This window comes from Hypanus sabinus, chromosome 9 (genome assembly GCF_030144855.1).
Source record: "Hypanus sabinus isolate sHypSab1 chromosome 9, sHypSab1.hap1, whole genome shotgun sequence".
In the NCBI taxonomy this organism is placed as follows: Eukaryota; Metazoa; Chordata; class Chondrichthyes; order Myliobatiformes; family Dasyatidae; genus Hypanus; species Hypanus sabinus.
The window spans coordinates 159,100,009-159,120,832 of record NC_082714.1 but is presented as its reverse complement, the minus strand read 5'-3'; the positions used below and the strand labels follow the sequence as shown (position 1 = coordinate 159,120,832).

The 20,824-nt window shown below is 44.5% G+C and overlaps 1 protein-coding gene across 1 annotated transcript; it reads right to left on the bottom strand.

Annotated features, from left to right (window-relative positions):
• Positions 1-427: 427 nt before the first annotated feature.
• pnp4a (purine nucleoside phosphorylase 4a) lies at positions 428-18,652 on the bottom strand. The gene is made up of 6 exons (XM_059981204.1): positions 18,627-18,652; positions 15,758-15,921; positions 13,637-13,740; positions 10,834-11,009; positions 7,956-8,146; positions 428-666 (listed from the first exon to the last, which is right to left on the bottom strand). The coding sequence occupies exons 1-6, from the start codon at positions 18,650-18,652 to the stop codon at positions 428-430; spliced, it is 900 nt and encodes a 299-aa protein (XP_059837187.1).
• Positions 18,653-20,824: the final 2,172 nt, after the last annotated feature.

The following is a 20,824-nucleotide window of genomic DNA, read 5'->3' as shown; positions in this document are numbered from 1 at the left end:
TAATGTGGTGAACTATGTGCCTGTCGGGACAGCCAGGAAGCATGATTTAAGACGATTGGTGCAAAGTATAGCGTGAGAGTGTGGTGGGTGTGCGGAACACCCTTCCAGGGGTGGTGGCAGAGGCAGATGCATCTAAGAAAATCTATGATAGGCACATGGAAAATGGAATGTTATGTAGAAGGGAAGGGTCAGTTGGTTAAAAGATGGGCCTTTTTTTATATAAAAAATTTCTTTTATCTTTAATTTTTTGATTACAGAGTGGTACACCTTTGTGTTATGCTATAACATTTTGATCAATTTTATTACAATATATGAATGTACACAAGTTATGTTGAGATGTATCTATGTGTTGCACTCTGTCTGAATAAAAAATATTGTAAAAAGTAAGAAAAAGAAAGGTGGGCCAAAGGGCCTGTACTGTAATGTTCTATGTTCTGTCTTGTATGGTCTGCATTCTAGTGGATGTCAGCTCCAGGCGACCCACCAGCTCCATTATGAGGCTCTGCACCACGCCTGCCCTCATCTTGCTGATACTCAGGACATCTTCATGGTCCACCACTTCGTCGCTGTTATACTCCCTTGTCACATTGTTGGTGATCAGAGAGAGTCCGAACACTCGCAGGCCACAGTGTCTCGCCACGGTGACCTCGGGAACGGTGCTCATTCCTGTGGGGTGCGAGAACACATTGTGATTTTCAGAAGGTTAGAGAGACCCTTGGGTGAGAACAGTAGCATTCCTATTAGCTAATTTATTTATTTAGGGATACAGTCTTTCAGCGACCCCTGATTTAACCTTAGTCTAATCACGGGACGTTTTTAACCACTGCACTGGTTTAGATGCGCAAGATGGTAAGAGGAATAGATGGAGTGGACAGCCAGAAACACTTTCTCCAGAGCACAAATTGCTAATATAGATTGCATAGTTTCAGGGTGATTGGAGGAAAGTATATGGGGGGGGGGATGTCAAATGTAGGCACTGTTCTCTTCAGGGTGCATGACTGCACGGTAACTGAAATGCTCCCATGCACGTAGCCTTTGTTCTGCACCACAGAAATTGGCTGCAGCTGGAAGAAAATTTATGAAATATGGAAGATTTTCTTTGTTGGACTATTTCATTATACCCTTCAATCAATAAATAAAATCAAAAGTATGTAAATTTTCAATTTTCATTCTAAGTATTCCTAGTACATATATTATATAACAAAACGTTTACTGTAGTACGCAGTTTTCAAGCTGTGTGAAACTTTCCTGCTCAGAGCAATGCTTAGGCTGCGCAGCTGTAAAAAAATAGAGAGGGAACATTGGAGATATTTTACCCAGAGCGGTGGGTGAGGAGAACGCCCTGTCAGGGTGGTGGGAGAAGCAGATACACTAGGGGCATTTCAGAAACTCCTAGAGAGGCACATGGATGACAGGAACATGGAGAGCTCTGTAGGAGGGAAGGGTTAAATTGACCTCAGAGTAGGTTAAAGGGTTGGCACAATATTGAGGGCCGAAGGGTCTGTATTGTGCTGAACTGTTCCATGTTCGGACTTTAAGCCAGCTCTGCTGTTCTATCCTCAAATATTGCCTAACCTGCTGCTGTTCTACGATTTATGTAGTAAATCATGGAGTGTCGAGGGAGGGGTAGCACCTCTGGTGAAGGGGCTTGTCGTGCCCATTCCAGGGCAGCTCACTCACCTTTGGTCCGCACCAGACAGTCAGCTCTCACCTGTGGCTCCAAGTAGCTGTTTGCATGTGAGAGTGACCACAGCCCCGTACACCACTTCGACAGGCAGGCTAAACAAGGTGAGGGTAGCTGGTGGCCTCAGAGCCCGGTGAGAGAGAGACATGCCTGTCTCCGCACACAAAGTCAGCTCTGGATGATTTCTACAGAGGAATCTAACAGCCAGAAAGGTGGTACTCTGTGGAGAGCAAAGGGCATGACAAGCCATCATGGTTGTCCACTGCAACCAGGGAAGGCTCCAGTTTGTGTCGCTTGCTCATACCACTGGACCCAGACTCCTGAGATCGAGAGAGAGAAACTGCCCCAGTGCAATGGCTTTTCCACTTTAAAAATTATCCCGCACATCATCAGGCATGATGGACAACCATCACAGTATATCTTCTTTCGCAGCCTCTGTCTGAATATGCTTTACAGCCAATTAGTATCAAAACAGTGGGATTGTTACAGTGCAGAAAACCCCTTGCTATGATCTTGCACCTTTTTGTTTAGCTGCTCTGCACTTCCTCTGCAGCTGTTACACTTTATTCTGCATTGTTATTGTCTTACCCTGTTCCACCTCAATGCCCCGTGGAGTGATCTGATCTGTATGAACAGAACGCAAGTCAAAGTTTTCACAGACATACTTCTGCCATGGAATTTTGACATCAGAATCAAGAACCACTGGAGACAGAGTGAGTTTTCGCTTAACCCTTCACCTCCATAGCAGTCCCACTAATCCTATGGTGGTCCTTGTTTCCGATATTGGTGGCTGTCCTGTCTGATGATGATAGGAAACCTGTGCGGGAGAGTTTTTAAAGTGGAAAAGCCATTGCAGTTCCACTCTCTCGACTCAGAAGTCTGGGTCCAGTGGTACGAACAAGCGTCTCAAACTGGGGTCTTCCTTGGCTGCAGTGGATGACCATGACATCTTCTGTGCCTCGTCTTCCACTTCGCTCTTCACGGAGCGTTGCAGTACAGTCTTCATAGCCATTGGATCTCACTGTAGATCTCATCTGCCCAGTCTGCCGGAGCTGACTTCACATGCTGGGACAGGTATGTCTCCATCTCACTGGGGTACGAGGCCTGCTGAGCCTGGTTAAGCTGCCCGTCAACACAGTGTGGTCGTTGTCACATGCAAACAGCTACTTGGAGCCAATTACTGTAGAATAGTACAGGCTGTTTGGCCAGAAACAAGAGAAAATTTGCAGATGCTGGAAATCCGAGCAACACACACCGGAAATGTCAGCTGCACCCTTTTCCATCGATGCTGCCTGGCCTGCTGAGCTCCTCCAGCATTCTGTGTGTATCAGGCTCTTCAGCCCATGATGCTGAACTGACCTTTCAAGCAATCTACCACTTCCCTTCTGCATAGCCCTTCAACTATCTTTTATCCATGCGCCTAAGAGTGTCCCAAATACCCCTAACAGATCTGTCTCTACCACCATAGGAAGCACGTTCCACACATTCACCACTCTCTGTATAAAACAATGACATACCCCTTCATCTTCTCCTCCAATCACTTAAAATTATGCTCTCCAATGTTAGCAGTTTGCACCCTGGGAGAAAGGAGAGGCTCCATTAAAGCCTCTCACCACCCCATACGTCCCTGTCAAGTCACCTCCAATCCTTCTTCGCTTCAAAGAGAAAAGCTCTAACTCGCTCAAGCTTTCTTTATAAGACATGCCCTCCAACCTGTAAAAACTTGCCTGTACCCCCTCCAAAGGCCTCACATTCCTCCTATGATGTGACAAGCAGGAATGATTCTGCCTAGTCCCATCGACTGTCACCTGGATCACACCCCTTCAGACCCCTCCCATCCAGATACTTATCCAAACTTCTGAGATGTTGAAATTGAACCCTTATCCAGCACTTTTACTGGAAGTTCATATCACACTCTCAACGCCCTGTGAATGAAGAAGTTCCCCTTCAGGTTCCCCTTAAATATTTCACCTTTAATACTTAACCTCTGACTTCTAGTTCTAGTCTCACCCAACCTCAGTGAAAAAAGTTTGCGTGTATTTATCCCGTCTATACCACTCATGATTTGTGTCAAATCTCACCTCACTCTCCTACGCTCAGGGGAATAAAGTCCATCCTTCTCAAACTTTCCCAATAACTGAGGTGCAACATCCTTGTAAGGTTTCTCTGTGCTCTTTCAATCTTATTGATACTTTCCCTGTGGGTGGGAGACTAAAGTTCTCTGATCTCACTGTCAAATTGGATGTGAGAACTGGTAATTACAATAGACAATAGGTGCAGAAGCAGACCATTCGGCCCTTCAAGCCTGCATCGCCATTTTGAAATCATGGCTGATCAATTACTATCAATACCCGCTCCTGCCTTGTCCCCATATCCCTTGATTCCCCTATCCACCAGATATCTATCCAGCTCCTTCTTGAAAGCATCCAGAGAATTGGCCTCCACTGCCTTCTTTGGCAGTGCTTTCCAGACCCCCACAACTTTCTGGGAGAAGAAGTTTTTCCTTAACTCTGTCTTAAATGACCTACCCCTTATTCTCAAACCTTGCCCTCTGGTACTGGACTCTCCCAGCATCTGGAACATATTTCCTGCCTCTATCTTGTCCAATCCCTTAATAATCTTATATGTTTCAATCAGATCCCCTCTCAATCTCCTTAATTCCAGCGTGTACAAGCCCAGTCTCTCTAACCTTTCTGTGTAAGACAGTCCAGACATCCCAGGAATTAACCTCGTGAATCTACGCTGCACTTCCTCTACAGCCAGGATGTCCTTCCTTAACCCTGGAGACCAAAACTGTACACAATACTCCAGGTGTGGTCTCACCAGGGCTCTGTACAAATGCAAGAGGATTTCCTTGCTCTTGTACTCAATTCTCTTTGTAATAAAGGCCAACATTCCATTAGCCTTCTTCACTGCCTGCTGCACTTGCTCATTCACCTTCAGTGACTGATGATCAAGGACTCCGAGATCTCTTTGTATATCTCCCTTACCCAACTCTACACCATTCAGATAATAATCTGCCTTCCTGTTCTTACTCCCAAAGTGGATAACCTCACACTTATTCACAATAAACACCATCTGCCAAGTATCTGCCCACTCACCCAGCCTATCCAAGTCACCCTGAATTCTCCTAACATCCTCATCACATGTCACACTGCCACCCAGCTTAGTATCATCTGCAAATTTGCTGATGTTATTTTTTATGCCTTCATCCAAATCGTTAACGTAAATGGTAAACAGCTGTGGTCCGAATACCGAGCCCTGTGGCACCCCACTAGTCACCACCTGCCATTCCGAGAAACACCCATTCACCGCTACCCTTTGCTTTCTATCTGCCAGCAAGTTTTCTATCCATGTCAATGCCTTCCCCCTGATGCCCTGAGCTTTGATTTTCCCCACCAATCTTCTATGTGGGACCTTATCAAAAGCTTTCTGAAAATCGAGGTACACTACATCCACTGGATCTCCCCCGTCTAACTTCCTGGTTACATCCTCGAAAAACCAACAGATTAGTCAAGCATGATTTACCCTTGGTAAATCCATGCTGGCTCGGCCCAATCCTATCACTGCTATCTAGATATGCCACTATTTTATCCTTAATAATGGACTCTAGCGTCTTCCCCACCACCGATGTCAGGCTGACAGGTCGATAGTTCTCTGTTTTCTCCCTCCCTCCTTTTTCAAAAAGTGGGATAACATTAGCCATTCTCCAATCTTCAGGAACTGATCCTGAATCTAAGGAGTATTGGAAAATGATTACCAATGCATCTGCAATTTCCAGGGCCACCTCCTTTAGCACTCTAGGGTGCAGACCATCTGGACCTGGGGATTTGTCAGCCTTCAGTCCCATCAGTTTTCTCATCACCGTTTCCTTCCGAATGTCAATCTGTTTCATTTCCTCTGTTACCCTATGTCCTTGGCCCATCCATACATCTGGGAGATTGCTTGTGCCTTCCTTAGTGAAAACAGATCTAAAGTACTCATTAAATTCTTCTGCCATTTCTGTTTCCCATAATAATTTCACCCAATTCATTCTTCAAGGGCCCAACATTGTTCTTAACTATCTCCTTTCTCTTCACATACCTAAAAAAGCTTTTGCTATCTTCCTTTATATTCCTGGCTAGCTTGCGTTCGTACTTCATTTTTTCTCCCCGTATTGTCTTTTTAGTTAAGTTCTGTTGTTCCTTAAAAACTTCCCAATCATCTGTCCTCCCACTCACCTTAGCTCTGTCATATTTCCTTTTTTTTTTAATGCTATGCAATCTCTGACTTCCTTTGTCAACCACTGTGGCCCCTTTCCCCCCTTTGAATCCTTCCTTCTCTGGGGGATGAACTGATTTTGCACCTTGTGCATTATTCCCAAGAATACCTGCCATTGCTGTTCCACTGTCTTTTCTGCTAGGCTATCCATCCAGTCAACTTTGGCCAGCTCCTCCCTCATGGCTCCATAGTTTCCCCTGTTCAGCTGCAACACTGACACCTCCGAGCTGCCCTTATCCTTCTCAAATTGCAGATAAAAACTTATCATATTGTGATCACTACCTCCTAATGGCTCCTTTACTGCGAGATCGCTTCTCAAATCCTGTTCATTACATAACACTAAATCCAGAATAGTCTTGTCCCTGGTCGGCTCTCGTACAAGCTGTTCCAAGAATGCATTCCATCGGCACTCTACAAACTCACTATCCTGGGGTCCAGCACCAACCTGATTCTCCCAGTTCACCTGCATGTTGAAATCTCCCATAACTACTGCGACATTACCTTTGCCACAAGCCAATGTTAACACCCTATTCAACTTGCACCCAATATCCATGCTACTGTTTGGTGGCCTGTAGACAACACCCATTTGGGTCCTTTTGCCCTTACTGTTCCTCAGTTCTAGCCACACAGACTCTACTTCTCCTGACCCTATGTCCCCCCTTGCAAAGGACTGAATCTCATTCCTCACCAACAGGGCCACCCCACCCCCTCTGCCCACATTTCTGTCCCTACGATAGCACGTATACCCTTGCACATTCATTTCCCAGGTCTGATCTCCCTGCAGCCATGTCTCCGTTATCCCAACAACATCATGGTTACCCTTTCGTACCTGAGCTTCAAGCTCATCCACCTTATTTCTGACACTTTGTGCATTCAGATATAGAATTTTTATCCCATTTCTCCTCTCTCTGTTTGAATTGCTGCCTATTGTGCTTAACCCAACTCCCCGAACTCCCATCGGGCTATACGCTCCTTCCTACATTGACTTATTCTTTCAACACATTTAACTCCATGTTCCGTCAGACCATCCCTCTGGACAGGAGTCCTCCTTATCACTTGTTCCGCCCCACCTTCCTCTCTACACACTTAATATTCTGGAACCGTGCAGTCCCCATCTGTCCTTTATTCTTCCTTTCGCTATCCTCTCTCACATTCTGGATCCCCGCCCCCTGCAAATTTAGTTTAAACACCCCCCAAGAAGCACTAGCAAACTTTCCTGCAAGAATGTTAGTACCGCTCCAGTTCAGGTGTAAACCGTCCCTTCGGAACAGATCCCACCTTCCCTGGAACAAAGCCCAATTATCTACAAACCTGAAGCCCTCCCTCCTGCACCAACCTCCCAGCCACGTATTAATCTTTATAATCCTTCTGTTCCTTGCCTCACTTGCACGTGGCACAGGTAGCAATCCTGAGATTGTTACCCTTGAGGTCCTGCTCTTCAGCTTCGCACCTAACTCCCTGAACTCCCTACGCAGGACCCCCTCACTCATCCTACCCACGTCGTTGGCCCCTACATGGACCACAACATCTGGATTCTTGCCCTCCCTCTCAAGAATAACCTGCACCCGATCTGAGATGTCTCGGACCCCGGCGCCAGGGAAGCAACATACCATCCGAGACACCCGATCTTCCCCACAAAATCTCCTATCCGCCCCCCTGACTATTACAGTTCGCTTATAAAACGGAGGCTGAACTTAACAAGTCAGTTCAATGGCATATTCTGCAGAAGTTAATGAACTTGGCCAAACTCCAGTATAAAATGGTGTTCAAGCTGTTTAAATCCAAGTACACGTGCTTGATCAGCACTCCTTCCATCCCAGGTCCCAGTTCTCTTGAGGATATATTCTGGAGCTTTGTGGTGCAGGACGGGCCCCCTCCTTAAAAACACCCACTTCCTCTGTACTCAATATTGTGTGGATAGGATGGACAGTGTTATGTCAATGCAAAGCTTTGTTCTACACTGTACCCTGCTAATGTTGAAATGCATAGAGATTTGTCTGAAAGTTCGTACCCACAGCATCAGCTCCAAGCCTGTGAAGAAGGTGTGCCTCAGCAATTGTCTCGAAGCTGGGGCCTCCGACCATGCAGTAAACGCCTTCGTGCATGATGTTTCTGCAGTTCAGCTCAGAGCTTATGTCCAGAGCCAGCTTGCCCAGAGCTCTGTCGTACGCATCGGACATGGGGGGAAAGCGGCATCCAAACCTGCAGGCAAGATTACTTTGATTATTTCATCAGTTTTTGCTTCTCTTCCCACAGATGATCATTAGATCAAATGGTATTCTCTGCAGCTGTTCCGCATTATGTTATTGGCTTCCCTTGTACTACCTCAGTGCTCCGATCTGTATGATTGTGGACTTCAGGAAGGGCAGATCTGGAGAACGTACACACCAGTCCCATCAAGGGGTCAGCAATGAAATGGTGAGCAGCTAAAATGCCTGGGCATCAGCATCTAGGATGATCTATCCTGGGCCCAGCATATTGATGACATCTCCGGAAAGGCATGTCGGTGGCTATGTTTCATTAGGAGTTTGAGGTGATTTGGCGCCTCACCAAAGACTCTAGCCAATTTTTACGATGCACTGCAGAGCGCATTCTGACTGGTTAGATCACCGTGTAGCAAGAGGCTCCAATGCACAGGATCGAAGAAAGCTGCGGAGCTTTCTATGCTCATCCATCTCTATCACAGCACACCACTCCCCACCATCATGGATGTCGTTAAAAGGTGGTGCCTCAAGAAGGCAGTATCCATCATTAAAGACCCTCACCATCCTGTACATGCTCTCTTCTCGTCGCTACCAGAGGATCCAGAGGACGCTCAACAGATTAGGAACAGCTTCTTTCCATCAGCCACTATGTTGCTTGGTTTTATCTATTTATTGATTTTTTTACTGTAACTTGCGGTAATTTTTATGTACTGCATGGACTGCTGCCACAAAACAACACGTTTCATGACAGGTGACATTATTTGGGGCTTCAGAGTTTGAATGGCTCTGCTGTGCGGAGAGCGACGATGCACAAAGTTCCTTGGTGTACACACAACAGATGATCTAACCTGGATGCACAGCACCTCCTCATCAGTGAAGAAGACCCAGCTAAATCTCCACTTTCTGAGGAGACTGAGGAGTGCAAAGCACCCTGCTTCCATTCTGACAACGTCCTACAGGAATGCGTTCGAGAATGTCCTGTCAGGCTGCATCCTCGTGTGGTACAAAAGCTGCAAGGTGTTGGACCTCAAGATGCTACAGAAGACAGTAAAAACCACTGAGAAGATCCCTATCCCCTATTTGTGACATTTACCGGGATTATTATAGACAGAGGGGCTGGAGGCATTGTTGAGGATCCCTACCACCCACCCTACAATCTCTTTGACCCACTACCGTCAGAGAGGTGGTACAGGCACATCAGGGTTAGGGCTGTCAGACTGGGTGACAGCTTCTTCCCTCAGGCTGTGAGACTAATGAATACCTTGCCCCCACCGAGATCTCATCACTAGGACAGTGAGCTGAGCACTGTTTACGTGCATTACTACGCGCATTTTGAATTAGATTTTATTAATTTATTTATGGTAATATTTTATTGTATGTGCAGTGTGCAATATGCCTTGTGGGTTCACTGTGGTCCAAAGGAACACAAGTTTGTTTGGTTGTATATATGTACAGTCAGATGACAATAAACTTGAATATGAATTAGATTGCCATAGTGGTGGGGAGGGTGGTAATGGGGATAAGCCCCCACTACCTATTAAAAACTCACAATGGTGTGCATCTCAAATAGCCTCTGACAACCAAGTCCAGCTCCTGGTCTTCATATGTGGTTTAGCTACTAGGCCTGGCGGAACCATTTCTATTGACAGGAGAAGGGGCAAAGATGGGTTACTAGCACCTTAAAACCAGTCACTTTGGACAGATGGGGCTCGTCAGCCATAGTTGGCAGCTCATCTAGGAGAAGGAAAACTCTGATCCTTGCATCAATACCCACTCATGGGGAAGGCTTTGAGAGTAAACCCCAAGGGAAAAATCCGGAGCTGGATTCCCTAAGGCAGTCCCACATTGAGCTCAGCACTGACTGGCAACTCCTGCGACGCCACTGATGCCAAACCATATCGGTCTCTGCCGTTCCTTTGGGTGCATCAGCTGTGGGGAGTGTTGGACCCTGCAACGTGGGTAACTGATTGCTCTCCACATCGTACTGCCCTGGCTTGCATGTCTAGGATGAAACATCCATGGTCAACCTTAATCAACAAGAGGGCCTCTATGTACTTGAACTTGAATACTTGGACAAAGAGATGTTTTTGTGTGTTATGATGGTCCAATAGAGAGTTGAGGAGTGACTGGTTTTTCTCTTCTGAGTGACAGGAGGATGAGAGGTGGTTTGATAGATGTCTACAAGATGACAAGAAGCATAGATAGAGTGGACAGCCAGGGCCTTTTCTCCAGGGTAGCAATCATATGATTTTGATGTGATTGGAGGAAAGTCTAGGGGGCATGTCAGGCGTGTTTTCTACACAGAGCCTGGTAGTGTGTGGAACACTGCTGGGGTGGTGACAGAGGCAGATACGTTAGTATTATTTAGGAGACTCTTAGATAGGCACGTGGATGAAAGACAAGTGGAGGACTATGTTGGAGGGAAGGGTTAGATTGATGTTGGAGTAAGCTGAAAGGTTGGCACAACATTGTGGGCCGAAGGGCCTTACTTTGTTGTACTGCCCTATGTTCTGTTTCTCTCTCCACATATGTTGCCTTACCAATTGAGTATTTCACGCGATTTTTTAGATTGGGATAAAACTTGACAATACTTCGATAACTTCTTGGCATTGATTACATTGTGAAGTTAAAAGGGAGGACCGGCTAATGTAAAGGCTTTGATTAGAGGGTGGGGCGTCTGTATACCGCTCATCATTGGGGCCTTGGAGAGGATGTTGCCCTGCCAGGCCTGGCATATTAATGTGGTCCTTGATGATCATGAGGTCTCCGGTGCTGTAGCCATCTGTGAGTGATCCAGCGGCGTTGGTCACAATCAGAACTTCCACACCCAGTAGTTGGAACACACGGACTGGGAAAGTCACCTTGGGGAAAACAGGAACAAAGGTACACATTAATGGTAGACTGCAAAGGCTGGGACTGGGAACAAAAATAACTACTGGGGGAATTCAGCGGGTCAAGCAGCATTAGTGGAGGCAAAGGGGTGGTGGATTTAGGTGTGTTGCAAGGGCGTCAAAGGTTTATGGAGAGAAGGCAGGAGAATAGGATGATATATCAGCCATGATGGAATGGTGGAGCAGACTTAATGGACCGATTGGCCTAACTCTGCTCCTATCTCAAGGTAGGAGTTCCCAACCTGGACCCCTCAGTTAATGGTTGGGGTCCATGGTGTAAACAAAAAGGTTGGGGAACACCTGGTCTTATGGATGTTTTGGGTCAAGTCCTGATGCAGGGTCTCCACCCAAAATGTCTACTATTCCTTTGCCTCCATGGATGCTGCCTGATCTGCTGAGTTCCTCCCGCATTTTCTTTGTTTGCTTCACATTAATACTATTCTAGAGCATGGCACAATGGCAAAGTGGTTAGCGTAATGCTTTACGGTACCAGCTGTAAGACTGGGGTTCAATTCCTGCCATTGTCTGTAAGGAGTTTGTACGTTCTCCCCGTGACCACGTGGGTTTCCTCCTGATGCTCCGGTTTCCTCCCACATTCAAAGACATAAAGGTTAGGGTTATTTATTGATTGAGATACAGCATGGAATAGAGCCTTCCTATCCCAATCACAGGGCAAGTTACAATGACTGATTAACCTACCAGCTGGTACATCTTTGGACTGTGGGAGGAAACCAGAGCACCCAGAGGAAACCCACGCAGTCATGGGGAGAACATGCAATCTCCTTACAGGCCAGCGGGAATTGAACCCGGGTTGCCTGTACTAACCACTAGCATTGTGCTAACCACTACACCACTGTGCCGCCTGTACAAAGTGTAGACTTGCTACGTTGGTGCCACAACCATGGCGACTAATGCAGGGTGCCCTCGGCACAGCCCTGGCTGATTTCATTTGATGCATCTCACTGTATGTTTCAATGTTTTGATGTACATGTGACAAATAAAATTCAGCTTTGTTTATTTCTTTATAATCTTTCAGGAAGGGCAGCGGGAAATGTAGACAGAGTTGGTGGAGGGGAGGCTGGTTTGTGTGTAGAGCAGAGCTGTGTGCACCACTTGCTGCAGTCTTGGGCAGAGCAGTTGCCAGACCAAACTCTAATGTATCTTGTTAGCAAAGCATCCAATCACAATCATATTGCTGTTTGTAAGATCTTGCTACCAGCAAGAGGCACAGGCCAGAGAAATCCCCAGCTTCCAAACATATTTCATCCATTATAAAATCCTTTGGGATGTCCAATTACACCCTGTATTGTGAAATACAGCAACAATTGACTAAATGACTATCAACACCATGCAAAATTTCCTTCAGAACTTAGAACGTAGAACATCGACAGAGGAAAGGCTATTTGGCCCATTGAGTCTGCTGCTCCATTCCATCATGGCTGATTTATTCTCCCTCTCAACCCCATTCTTCTGCCTTCTCCCTGTAACCTTGGACCCCCTGACTAATCAAGACCTTTTCAACCACCACTATAAATACACCCTGTGACTTGGCCTCCACTGCCATCAGTGGTCATAAATTCACTAGCCTCTGTCTAAGGAGATTCCTCCTTGTCTCTTTTCAAACATAGAACATAGTACAGCACAGTAACAGTACAGGCCCTTCAGCCCATGATGTTGTGCTGACCTTCTAACTTGCTCTAAAATAAGTCTAACCCTTCCCTCACCCATAGGCCTCCATTTTTCTTTCATCTATGTGAGTCTCTTAAATGTCCCTAATGTATCTGCCTCTACCACCATCAGAATCAGGTTTATTATCCCTGGTATGTGACGTGAAGTTTGTTAACTTAGCAGCAGCAGTTCAATGCAATACATAATATAGAAGAGAAAAAATTATAAATAAAATAAAAATAACAATAAGTAAACAAGTAAATCAATTACAGCATACATATATTGAATAGACTTTTTAAAATGTGCAAAAAACAGAAATACTGTATATTTAAAAAATGAGGAGGTGTCCAAGGATTCAATGTCCATTTAGGAATCGGATGGCAGAGGGGAAGAAGCTGTTCCTGAATTGCTGAGTGTGTGCCTTCGGGCTTCTGTGTCTCTTACCTGATGGTAACAGTGAGAAAAGGACATGCCCTGGGTGCTGGAGGTCCTTAATAATGGACGCTGCCTTTCTGAGACACCGCTCCTTGAGGATGTCCTGGGTACTTTGTAGGCTAGTACTCAAGACAGAGCCAACTACTCTGCAGGTCCTTTCGGTCCATACCTCCATACCAGACAGTGATGCAGCCTGTCAGAATGCTCTCCACAATACATGTATAGAAATTTTTGAGTGTATTTGTTGACATGACAAATCTCTTCAAACTCCTTATGAAGTATAGTCACTGTCTTGCCTTCTTTATAACTACTTCGATATGTTGGGACTAGGTTTGATCCTCAGAGATCTTGACCACCACTACTTGGTTAAAAATAATATACTGCTGAATACTTTTTTTGCATCCTACTGCAGTGGTAGCCACTTAAACTGATGTGCTGGTGTTTATCATTATCTATTGCATTGTCCCACGGCAGGAATGGGATGTTGCCTTTACCTTTGTAAGTGGGTATCCTTCATACATATGGAAACGCCCTTGCATGCAGACACAAGTCTTCCCCTTCAGCTCTCCAAATACAAGTTGGCTCGCGTGTCCTTTCACTGAATGAACAAAGATCAATCATCAGTAGCCATGACAATTTTTTACTAATTGTGTTGTTCTTTGTTTAAAAAAAGTGCATCATTTATACTTTTCTAGTGAATCCTGCTTATATGATGCAGAATATCCGTGCTGCTGCTGCAGTTAAGTTTCTTATTGCACCCGTGTAGACACATTCTCTCACAGATGACAATAAACTTGACTTTAACTTTGGATCCTCCACACAAGTTGGTCCCGGTCATTCCTGGAAAAGCAGTCAACTTCCAACAAATGTATAAAATTGTACAGTAATTAGTTCTCTCTGGCTAACTTACCTGGAATAATGTTTTTCATCAATCTGGGTTAAACATTTCAATAAAAAAAATCAGGGATTATTCACAAGGTACACAGTTAATAACAATACTGAGGGATCCTGGGGTCCAAGTCCATAGGTCTCTGAACATGGCCATGCAAGTTGATGGGATGATAAAGAAGGCATAGGGCATGCTGCCTATAGTAATTAAGGCACTGAGTTTAAGAATCAGGAAGTTATGTTGCAGCTTTATTAATCTCCGGTTAGGGCTGCACTGGACATTGCATTTAATCCTTAAGACCATAAGACATAGAAGAATTAGGCCATTCAGCCCATTGAGTCTGCATCATGGCTGATCCCAGATCCCACTCAACCCCATACACCTGTCTTCTCACCATATCCTTTGATGCCCTGACTGATCAGGATGAGAGCAACATCTGCCTTAAATATACCCAGGGACTTGGCCTTCACCCCAGAGCATTCCACAGATTCACTACTCACTGGCTAAAAAATAAAATCATCTCCTTACCTCTGTTCTAAAGGGTCACTCCTCAGTTTTGAGCCTGTACCCTCTACTTCTGGCTACCCCCACCATAGAAAAGATTCCTCTCCACGTCCACCCTATCTAGTCCTTGGATACTGTATAGATTAAAGAGCATGTGCCATAAGGAAAGGCTGGAGAAATTGAGTTGCTTTCTCTGGATCGGTGGAACTTGGGGGTGGGGTGGGGAGATCTGACGGAGATTTATAAAATTGTGAAGGGAATTATAATTAAATAATTATAAAATTATTATAGATAAGTGTCTCTTTTCCTAAAGTTGAAATGTTTAATTCTAGAGGTCATGGCAATTAACGTGAGAGGGGTAAAGCTTAAAGGAGACGTGCAGAGCAAGTTTGTTTTTTAATACACAGATTGTGGTTGATGCTTGGAATGTGCTGCCTGGACTGGTGGTGAAGGCAGATACGTTTGGAACGTTCAAGAGGCTCCTTGATGGGCACATCAGGGTGCAGAGAATGGAAGGTGGTGGTGGTGGGGACGTGGATTATTTGCGGGCAGAAGGGATTAGTTTAATTAGGCATCATTAGCTTCATTAGTTCAGCACAACATTGTGAGCCATAGGGCCTGTACTGTACTGTTCTATCTTCTAATGAATCATTAATTATAGAACATAGAGGCTATTTGGCCCATTGTATCAGTGCCAGCTCTTTGTTCATTTCTCTTGGTCTTCCTCTGTCTGGCCTTTTAAAGCGAATTATCCAATTCCATTTTGAAAGTTAAAATATCTCTATCAACATTTTTGGAAGCATTTTCTATGTAATTACTGAATCGTGGTGAAAATAGTTTGGTCTCCTCTCATTGATGGCTCTTTTGAAGTTATCTTTAATCCTTCAAGTACTTGCCACAGATTCTGTGTTTACTTGCACAATCAAGGTTCAAGGTAATTTCATTGCTAAAGTACATATATTTCACCACATACCATTCTCAGATTCACTTTCTTGTGGGCATTCACAGTATATACAAAGACGCACAATAGAATCAATGAAAGACTGTGCACAACAAGATGGACAAACAAGCAGAGTGCAAAAGACAACAAACTCTGCGAATACAAAAATTGCACCCAAATAAAAACTAACAAATAAACTAGACAATTAAATAAACTTGAGACCTTGAAAATATTTTTGAGTACTTTTAGCAAATCTGTGGATGGGTCTCCAATGTTCCTTACCTGTGCTTTTCGGGAAGTTGGGAATATCAGCGTATTTGAAGGTCTCGTGATTAGTGAGTGTCTGAGCAAGCATTCCCAGCCCAGAGCCGCAGATTATCGCAACCTTTGGTTGATGTTTGATCCTTGATAGCAACCATTCTGCTGTCTCCTGATAGGTCTCATAACTGAAGCAATTCACATGGTCATCAAAGGCAAACACAACGTAATATTGTGCAAGGACATGAAATTATTTAATGAAACAAAGTAAATGGATAGTGTCAGAGCCTCTTAAATTCTCTGTTATACTTCCCTCACATTCTCATCCAGACCAGCTAATAGATTCAGTTCACTGTCATAGAACAATACCATACAGTTTGGCCTAACTTCCCATGCCAGCCAAGGTGCCCATATTGCCTAGCCTCATTCACCTGTGTTTGCCCTATATTCCCTCTGAACTCATCCAAATGCTTTTTCAATGCTAACATAAGGACTGCAGTTACTAGAATCGGGAGCACCCCACAAAGTTCTGGAGGATCTCAGCAGGTCAGGCAGTGTCCACGGAGGGGATTGGAAAGTCACCGTGAGTCCAAATGAAGGTGCATGAAGAATCAGAATTAGATTGAGGTTTAATATCATTGGCATATGCCATGAAATGTTTTGCGGCAATAGTACATTACATAATGATAAACACTAAATTACAGTAAGTATATATACTGTATAGTGTGTATGTGTGTATATATACACATATACATATATATTCATGGCAGTTGATCATGGCCTCATGACCACGATTGTTCTTGGCAAATTTTTTCTACAGAAGTGGTTTGCCATTGCCTTCTGGGCAGTGTCTTTACAAGACGGGTGACCCCAGCTGTTGTGTTCGATATGAGGGAGAGTGCAGAGAGCACACGTCTCCACGGCAGCATGCAGGCTATTCAACTAAATTTTATTGATAACGCTGCTTGTACAATAATGTGAACTCTTCCCCATGTGGGAGCGGCTAACTGAGAGGCATAAGATTAACCCTTTAACCACCACAACACCAACCATTATCAATACTCTTCGGAGATTGTCTGCCTGGCGTCAGTGATCGCATAACCAGGACTTGTGATACGCACCGGCTGCTCAAATGACCATCCACCATCTGCTCCCATGGCTTCACATGACCCTGGTTGGGGTGGGGTGGGGTGGGAGGAGGGGGCTAAGCAGGTGCTACATCTTGCCAAAATAGGACCTGCAGACTAGCGGAGGGAATGAATGCCTTACACCTCCTGTGGTAGAGACCCATCTCCAGCCTGCCACCCCAGTCTACATATATTTAAAAAGTTAAATTGGATAAGTAGTGCAAAAAGAGAAAAGAAATACTGAGCTTCTGTTCATGGTTTCAATGTCTTTTCAGAATTCTGATGGCAGAGGAGAAGATGCTATTCCTGAATCGTTGAGTGTGCGCCTCCAGGCTCCTGTACCTCTTCCCTGATAATTGTCAGCGATCCATTTTCTTCCACAGATGCCAGCTAACCTGCAAAGTTCCTCCAGCATTTTGTATGTTGGTCTTTTAAATGTTCTTAGAACACATACTTCTGGTAGCTCGCTCCATATCTGGAGCGCACCCTATCCCTTGGGTCCTTTCAGACTCTTTACCCTCTCACCGTAAACCATTGCCAACAAGTGCTTTTTTTAGAATTCTTTTAATTCCAGAAGGGAATGAAAAGGTAATTCAAAACTCAGCATTTCTGTGGGTGGCACTGCAACGTGATGGCCAGCATGACACTATTACAGCAGCAATGTCCCGAGTTCAATTCTGCTGCTGTCTGTAAGGAGTTTGCATGTTCTCCCCGTGACCGCGTGGGTTTCCGCCCACACTCCAGTGATCTACAGGTTAATAGGGTAATGGATCACATGAGTAATTGTTTGGTGTGGGTGCTTTGGACTGGAAAGGCCTGTTACTATGCTGTGTCTCTAAATAAATTGGACTCCGTGAATGCATAGTGGTTAATGTGATGCTATCTGAGCTCAGGCCATTTCAGAGTTTAATTCTGGTGCCATCTTTAAGAAGTCCCTGCAGATTGCTCGGGTTTTCGCGGGTCTGCTGGTGTTCTCCCACAGTCTAAAGATGTAGTACTTAGGCTAACTAAACAGAACAATTTACAATGTTATTAGGGTTAATTGGGGTCATCGGAACACTATAGTTAGAAGGGCCTATTCCATGCTGATTTGCTAAATAGGTAGATAAATAAAACAAATAAACAAGCAAACAAAATAAAATGTAAAAAGATCAATGCATCCTCTATCAATTATAGTCTCAACCACATTCTCCTGGGCTGTGACTCCAGAAGCATTTCTTCCTTATTATATAATAATGCAAGTTTCCTGTTCAGTGTATTAAAAAAACAATCCTACAGGTAGCCATCAGATAAACTAAACAGTATTTCACCAATAAGGAACTTCAGTGAGCAGTCATACACAATACAGGGAACATGACGCTAAATAAGCCATCTCCAACAGGACAGAATTTAACCAGCTACACTTGACAATCAATGACATTACCAATTTTTGTCAACACAGCATTGAAACTTAAACTGAGATCTCTTGACTAGTGTTGTACAGAGTTCCATCATAATTTCCCCAATCTTAGATTCTGTGGCTCAACTAACAGCATCACATTCCCATTTCAACCACCACCTTACCAATCTTAGTCCCTTTAAGGGTCTATTGGTGTTTCTGTTTCTCCAAAAATCTATTTCCTCCTATTTGTTTTCTAGTCTTTTGCTTTGCTACTTCTTGACGAAGAAATGTTTTATAATTTCTCATTAAATTCTATTTGCCACTGGTTTGTCCAGCTGACCATCAATATATTCCTGCAGCCCCAGAAACTAAAAAGGCATCTTACCAAATGGCATCTACAGAATGCATCATGTCAAATCTCACGCTGTCTCCTCCGGTTCCTTACAGGAACTTTTCCCTCGGTTAGTTTATTAAATGAGAACAGTGTTCACTGTGTGATCCCTCGTACAGGCCGTCAATTAGTATTTAAAGGAAACTGTGGCTTCCAATTGGTATTCAAATATGACACCGACTGATTGGCTCAAACAAGCTGATGTAAGTATGATTAAAATGGTTCAGTTAGACATGTTAATAGTTAGATGCAATAAATCTTACTCGCCCTACAAGAAAGCATTTCAATCAAGTCATGAATTAAGTGCATGTGATGCTTCCAAAAGTGGCCTCGAATAGAAAAGATTGTTAACTCTGAAGTTCAAAGTTCAAAGTAAATTTTATTATCCAAGTACATATATGCCACCATATACAATGTTCATACTGTGACCCAGTTAATCTGAAAGGAGATCAATCTTGAAACTATGCACCAGACAAGAATGGCTGACTGTCTGGTGTAACACGCTATGATGAAATATACAATCCTGAGATTCATTTTTTATGATTATACTCTTTAGAACAACAATCAATGAAAGACTGCCCAACTAGGGCATTCAACCAGAGTGCAGAAGACAACAGACTTTGTAAATACAAAAAGAACCAATATTATAAATAAATAGTTAATAGATATTGAGAATATGAGATGAAGAGTCCTTGAAAGTTCTTTGTGTAAAGAGTGATGGGGCAAGTGAAGTTGAGTAAAGTTACCCACTTTGGTTCAAGAGCCCAATGGTTGAAGGGTAATAACTGTTCCCGAACCTGGTGGTGTGAATCTCCTGTACCATCCTGGGTGGTGGGGATGCCTGATGATTATGAAGTGTAGACATATCAATAAAACTACTTACATAAACCACAAGGTCCTTCCATTCCTTCAAATCTCAGTTTTCCTCCATTTACATTCAGTAGCCTCTTTATTAGATACCTTCTACACCAAATACTGGAGATATGTCTCTACCAAAGGAGGAGCAAGGCACTCCTCTCCACTAGCCTGCATGTCACCCTTGGGTAAGATGATGCACCTGTTTAGCCCCTAGTCAGGGTCACATGAAGTCATGGGAGCAGGTGGTGGATGATCAGATGAGCAGCCGGTGCAAATCACAAGTCCTGGTTATGTGACCACTGATGCCAGGCAGACAATCTCTGAAGAGTATTGATAAATGCTGGGGTCACCCATCTCATAAAGACGCTGCCCAGAAGATGGGGCTGGAGGCTTGGGGAACTCAGAGGCTGGAGCTAGGGGCAGACTAGGAACTGTACATCAAGGCAGGATCTTGGCTAGGCTAGAGGATGGGTCTATGGGACAAGGAATGCTGGGAGGATAGCCCCCTGGGCAAGCCACATAACTCCTGGGCAGGGCCCAGCCTCCCAGGCAGGAACCCAGGGGCCTGGACAGGTCACAGGGCATAACCCATCAGAAGAGGGGAGTAGGAAAGGGTCAGAGTCCCCCACCAGGCAACAGCAGTTCAGCCTGCTTACTCAACAGAGGCAAGGGATCAGAAGGGAGCTCAGTCCAGGGTGACCACAAAAACAGGCTTACAGAACTAGTTGATTAACAGTGGGTACTCCAAGCCAGGACAAACAGAACAATCCACAACTAGACTCACTACCAGAGCCCCTTATATACACCTGCCAGCCGATAGGCATCAGGTGCACCTCCTTAAGCCAAGATTATCTTATTTGGGCTTAAGGGTGAAAGGAGGTATGGCTACAAGACCCAGAGTCTGGAGTCTACGGACCAGATCAAGACCCGGAATGCAGTCTCAGGACTGGACGGACCATAACAGAAGCATCCTCTCCACATCCACTCTATCGAGGCTTTTCTACATTTGGTAGGTTTCAATGAAGTCACCCCTCATTCTTCTGAATTCTAGTGAGTACAGGCTCAGAGTCATCAAATGTTCCTCATATGACAAGCCTTTCAGCCCAGAATTATCTCCTCTGCACTCTCCAGTGTAATCATATCTCTCCTGTAATATGCTGATCAAAACTGTATATAGAGATCTAAATACTGTTTCATCACAAACACATAGGTCCACACTAGCGTAGCAGTGATTGCAGCCATTTACAGTGTGAGCCATCGTCGACTGGGGTTTATTCCTGCTGCTGACTTTGTGAGAAGTTTGTACGTTCTCCCTGTTTCTTCCAGGTGCTCCA

Excerpts from the sequence above, each read along its gene's own strand:
- pnp4a (XM_059981204.1), bottom strand. The coding sequence starts at position 18,652 with ATGATGCATTCTGTAGATGCCATTTG. Across the intron at positions 11,010-13,636 it reads AAGGATACCCACTTACAAAG|GTGACTTTCCCAGTCCGTGT; the intron begins GTAAAGGCAACA and ends GTTTTCCCCAAG. Across the intron at positions 8,147-10,833 it reads CAAGGCCCCAATGATGAGCG|GTTTGGATGCCGCTTTCCCC; the intron begins GTATACAGACGC and ends TCTTGCCTGCAG.